The sequence below is a fragment of the Brienomyrus brachyistius genome, chromosome 10, assembly GCF_023856365.1.
Source record: "Brienomyrus brachyistius isolate T26 chromosome 10, BBRACH_0.4, whole genome shotgun sequence".
NCBI classification, from domain to species: domain Eukaryota; kingdom Metazoa; phylum Chordata; class Actinopteri; order Osteoglossiformes; family Mormyridae; genus Brienomyrus; species Brienomyrus brachyistius.
This window is the reverse complement of record NC_064542.1, coordinates 20916243-20922242: the sequence shown is the minus strand read 5'-3', so window position 1 is coordinate 20922242 and position 6000 is coordinate 20916243. Positions and strand designations below refer to the sequence as shown.

Below are 6000 nucleotides of genomic sequence, written 5' to 3'. Positions count from 1 at the left end.
TTATAAGTACTTATCCTGCAGCCTATTCCAGAAATCACAGGGCATGAGGCAGGGGGCATCCTGGGCGGGATACCAGTCCATCACAGGGCATGAGGCAGTGGGCATCCTGGGCGGGATACCAGTCCATCACAGGGCATAAGGCAGGGGGCACCCTGGGCGGGATACCAGTCCAGCACAGGGCGTGAGACAGGGGGTACCCTGGACGGGATACCAGTCCTTCACAGGACATGAGGCAGGGGGCACCCTGGGCGGGATACCAGTCCATCACAGGGCATGAGGCAGGGGGCACCCTGGACGGGATACCAGTCCATCACAGGGCATGAGGCAGTGGGCATCCTGGACGGGATACCAGTCCATCACAGGGCATGAGGCAGTGGGCATCCTGGGCGGGATACCAGTCCAGCACAGGGCGTGAGGCAGGGGGCACCCTGGGCGGGATACCAGTCCAGCACAGGGCATGAGGCAGTGGGCATCCTGGACGGGATACCAGTCCAGCACAGGGCATGAGGCAGTGGGCATCCTGGACAGGATACCAAGCCATCACAGGGCATAATGCGGGGGGCACCCTGAACGGGATATCAGTCCATCATAGGGGGCACCCTGAACAGGATACAGTTCTGTAACAGCACATATAAAAATAAGATCAACTTCCCTACAGTTATTTGACCCTCAGCTACTGTGCTGGGATTGGATGGCGATATTGGCAGAGATTACTGGTGGGATCCCTTAGTGAGTCGGCAGATTTGCATTGACCTGTTTCATTATCATTATTGATAGTATGTACTGTCAAGTCGATATCAACTCCTGGCAACAATATAAAGGGCATTCCTCCAGAATGTTCTGTCTCCTGTCTGGGTCATCAGGCTTCCCAGTGGCATTTTGTGACGATTGAGTCCTTCCATCTTGTTTTCCCTCATTTTTTTAATCCTTCCTAAGCATTCTAGTATTCTCCAGTACATTGGATCTGCCCATAAAATGCTATATATATATATATATATATATATATATATATATATATATATATATATATATATATATATATATATATATATATATATAGCCGACAGTAGTGTTAATATACAATATATATTAGAACTTCAAACAGTTTCACGGTGTTCTCTGAAATGACAGCACTACTACTTACAAAATGTTACAACAGTCCATTTTAGTCTTTATAACAAGTCTTTGTGTATGATACATAATCAGAGTAGATGACTAATGGAGGGTTAAAACTTTGTTATGACATGTGGTACAGAACCTGAATACTTAATGTACCCATCCATGAAGCAGCTGATCCGCAATGACCGCTCTTTAGCTACAGTTAAATATAATTTTACTGGACATTGATTCTGGCATTGCTCTGCAATCAACCAGACCATAAAGTCAAAGCAATTAAATGATAAAACTAAGTAGACAGAAACATCGCGCAATAATAGGCAAGGTGGTTTTGCTAGGCTCTTCATCGCACCAATTATTTTATTACTGACAGACACTTTATGTAAGTGTGCTGCATCCTGCTAGTTCCTTGGCTAGCCTGTCAGTTCTCTATCCACCTTGCGAAGTTGTGAGAGTTTCATTCGGCGACGCAGGGGGAGCTGTTGCACCGATGTATGCACTCGTTGGAAGCTGAGATCCACAAAGTTTATGCAAGCAACGCACAATTTAGTGCTCTGGAACGCAAAACGCTACGTACAGCGATTGACATTTTAATTATCTTTCGTCGCGTTGCCGTCCTAAGAGAAGGTGAAAAACTTGTGCACTCGCATGCACACATATATGCATATTATTTTTCTGACTTGTGCAGAGTTGTCAGCGGTGTGTCAGTCAGGGTAACTTGAACTTGACGCGCAGCACGCCCCGCGCGCTTCATCCAAGTATTCTGTTCGCTTCCTCGCGCTCTGTTTGGTGCGAGAACGTGTGGGCGCGTGTGTGCGCGGAGAGGGAGAGAGAGAAAGTGAGAGAGAAAGGGAGAGATAGAGGGAGAAAGTGAGAGAGAGGCAGGGATAGAAACACAGAGTGAGAGAGAAAGTGAGAGAGGGAGAGCTCAAAGCTAGAGAGAGAGAGAGAGAGAGGATAGAGCGTTCCCTCCCGGTGCACTTTGCAGTTAGTTGCGGGCTGCTGTTGCTGGAGTGGCGAATTAGCTGGTCGCGGGGGAACTTTAACACGCTGGATCCCAAAGCCCGTCTCTCTCACGTGCGCAGTTCGGAGCTGCCATGGAGCTCGCGCCGGGATTCGCGTGCCTAATGACGCTGCTGCTCGTCGTGCCCACGAGCGGCCTTTACATCGCCAGTAGCATAGGTACGTGAACTCTTTACGTGGTCCACACTACACGGTAAAGCCGCCTCACGGCTGTCTTTCCTCTGCGAGCTGTTCCTTAATCTCCCCCACCATCCGCTTTTTAACTTCTAGTTCATGTGCGTATTTTGCTTCCTAGGACAATTTCCAGGAAATTTCTTGTCTGCCGTGCCATGTCATCAGTCTCACTGCGAAGCGTGCGTTTTCCCCCCACATCCCGTCAGCAGGCAAAGCATTAGCAACTCTATTTAACGCGTGTGTTCTCTCCTTAAATTGCATGACTTATTTCTTAACGTTTCAGTAAACTGCATCGGTGGTGTGGCAGGACTGTTACGGATATGGTGTTAAGAATCTATTGATTCAAACGAGTGAATGAACGAGTGATCGAAAGAGTATTGATTATAAATAAAATCCCCAGCTCTATTTTCTTCTGTTTATAGGATGCGAATAAATAAAAAATAAGACACGATAGTAGAAATAAGTTTGTGCGATTTAATCTTAAACTTATTAGTGAATAATAGTAATCGAGAGAAAATAGAAATACCATGTCGATAACAGAAATGTAGCTCAACGAATAACATTCAAGTTGTTTATATTTCAGAAAGAACTTTATAATAATTATAAAAGCGCTATGCTTGTATGCAACTCTGAATATGCATTGTGAAATTAAAATAATTCACCCCTCACCTATAAATGAGCGATGCACAGTGTTTTCAAACGATTTGCTATTTGTTCCAAATTTAAAACCACTTGAACAGTTACGAGAACACTTCTTGAAATTATACCAAACGTTACAAACAGATGACAATCATACAATTGTCGTTATTATTTTCCTTTACTAAAAATGTGCCGTTGCTGCTCGTGCGCTCCGTCTGGCACCTTCTCGCGTGCGCTGGCATCGACACCCTCTTAAGTTCGGTGCCAGAAAAGCCGGAATAAATCACATCTGCAGTCGAGTTAAATAAACGAGCCTCATTCGCCATTCAACGCATCTTTGATGTCAGTAGTTTGCGAGCTGACTTCGAGCTATAATGATGCGCTAATGATCCCCCCCAAAAACAGACTAACAGCAGGCGTGCCGTTAATTGCAAAAGCTTTGTAAGGAAATTGCATAGACTTAAATGTATTGCGCCGTTCATGGTTTAACAATATGTTTAGTTAAATAATCGAATGAAATTCAAACAATAATAAAAACGGCACCATACTAATCTTGCTATAATAATAATAATAATAATAATAACAATAATAATAATAATAGTGGTGATATTAGTGGAAAGTATTATTGATATGCCATTTTTGCTACATGTTTCGTTCTTTTTGTCAAATGTATGAATTCTTCCTAGTTATTAAAAACAAAGTAAAGTCATCCACAAACGCACGTCGCTTTTAATCCTAGTGGAGGAAGCGAGCTGTAAGCACGTCGCGGACGAGGCTCTGGCAGTGAGAAAACATTATTTAGCGTGTAAGAAGCTCAATTATCGCCTCGATCGTGCTGTTACCTTTTTTGTTACTCTCGGGGAAGAAGTGAAACGTACACACGAAACCTCTCCTTCCATGTGCGGCAGCCACGTGCTGTTGTCTTCGAGGTAAACTGGACGCCAGTTTCAAGCCTTCCGAGTTTTTTTTTTCCCCTGTGCGTATCCCCTACCTTTTGTTTACCTTTTTAAAGTGGAGGTGAAGGGAAGGTGTCCGCAATTAGTGGCACCCATAGAAGACGAGGCTTCTTGACCGTAACAATAATTTAGGGCTGTAGCTGAAATGAAATATGTATTTGTTATAAAGTGTGCCATGATACCCAAGAGAGTATTCTTCCCTGGCTCCGGGTGTGTATGTGTTTGTTTTTTTTACACCATTTGGGTATGTGTGCATCTTTGAATGGAAAAGCACGCCCAGATTTGCATGCCGAGTGCATCATCTTGACTGAACTGAAGTCGCTCCCTGCCTGCTTACCTTTTCTGCTTGGCTTGCACATCTGAATTTGGGTGGTTATGTTTTGGTATCCATATTTGTCATTCTGGGCTCATGGTGCCCCCTCCCCTTCAGACTCTCTGCAGCATGTCCTGGGGGAGTATGGACTGGTGACTCCGGTGAGCACAGACGCCGAGGGCAGGTTCCTGTCACACGACGTGTCGGCCGGGCAGCACCTTAGGCGCCGCAGGAGGGAGACGGCCGCGATCGAGCATCAGAAGGGGGAGGAGGAGGAGGAGGAGGAGGAGGATGGTGAGCTCCACAGGGAGCGCGTCGACAGGCTCTTCTACAACGTCACCGTCTTCGGCCGGGAGTTCCATCTGCGTCTGCGGCTAAATTCGCGACTGGTGGCCCCCGGAGCCAAGGTGGAGTGGCAAGAGGACGGCATGGAGACGCAATCCGAGTCACTGCAGAGCCACTGCCTCTACGTGGGGGACATCACTGGCGAGCGGGGCACATCTGTCGCCATAAGCAACTGTGATGGCCTGGTGAGTCCACTGACGAACCCACCCCCGCCCAGTGTGACCCGCGGTTTTGTCAGCTTTTAATTCCCCTTGATTTCTGTTTTTGTTTTGTTCTTTATTTTGCTCGCCTAAGGTATAATTGAGCATTGTTCGTTTTTCTTCCTGATTTGCAGTTTCTCCTCTATTAATTTTTATGGCTTTCACTGGGGGTGCATTGGCGTGGGGAGGTGTTTGGGTGGAGTTTAACCCTCCCCATTTCTCACAGCATGAAGACTACCTTGAACTGTGCTACTCTTAAGGTGTACTTACATTAGCCAGTTCGCTTGCTGAGTGTGATCTCTCTGTACCGTGCCCTGGTCTGCTTGGAGAGGTGGGCCAGAGCACGGTCAGTTGGACTTGGGCACGGTACGGATGTAGCATGATCACTAACTGTGCCCGTGTACGGAAAACAGACTGACACACGCATGCACACATGTGCACTGTACATGGCCCGATCCTGGAAGGAACAGATCTGGTAAGCGGTACACATTATATCCGCGCTCATCTGCTCAATAAACATAAAAATTTTCCCATGCAGCGCATTATGCTTGATTATCTAACTGCTGAAAACACAGTTTAGCATCATAACCTGTAGGTACAGATGCTAGTTTGATGATGTTAACGTAGCCTGTTTGCTAAATTATAAGATCGCTTACGTAAATCGCTGACTTGAGGGTAGATGATTCTCAGCTAGCTGACCTTTTAGTATTCTATACAGCATGATGTGTGCAATTCTGACATAGTGTATAACTGATATATTATTGAGTCCATGATTCTAATTCGAAGAATAGCAGTGTATAGCATTAGCGATAGCAACAGTGTAATTAGTTGCAGTACTAAAGAAATGTAATACCGAACAGCTTTCAGAAATGCTATACCACGGTATCTTTACAGTACCGTACCCTGTGCAGTGCTAGTCTGAGATACTTGGTATAATGTGGAACTGTCTTCTGATTGGTGCAGCATGAATAAATAAAAATCACTGCGTTGCATACTGGATAAATCTTTGAGTGTCATCGTGCCCAAAACGACTCCAAATTAGCCACAAAATAAGGATATTAATCATGATCTGCTGTGTAATATTATTTTCCTATGTTTTTTCTTGGGGGCGGCATGGTGGTGCAGTGGTTAGCACTGTTGCCTCACACCTCTGGGACCCGGGTTCGAGTCTCCGCCTGCGTCACATGTGTGTGGAGTTTGCATGTTCTCCCCATGTCGTCGTGGGGTTTCCTCC

The 6000-nt window shown here is 45.8% G+C and overlaps 1 protein-coding gene across 2 annotated transcripts in view; it reads left to right on the top strand.

Annotated features, from left to right (window-relative positions):
• The first annotated feature begins 1914 nt into the window (after window positions 1-1914).
• LOC125750311 (A disintegrin and metalloproteinase with thrombospondin motifs 2-like) overlaps window positions 1915-6000 on the top strand; it is a 110182-nt gene continuing 106096 nt past the window's right edge. The window contains exons 1-2 of one of the 2 annotated variants that reach the window (XM_049027912.1): window positions 1915-2298; window positions 4339-4751. In XM_049027912.1, the coding sequence (XP_048883869.1) occupies window positions 2214-2298; window positions 4339-4751 (498 nt within the window). In that variant the 5' untranslated portion in view covers window positions 1915-2213. The remainder of the gene's footprint in view (window positions 2299-4338; window positions 4752-6000) is intronic. The other variant, XM_049027913.1, reaches the window with a different exon arrangement.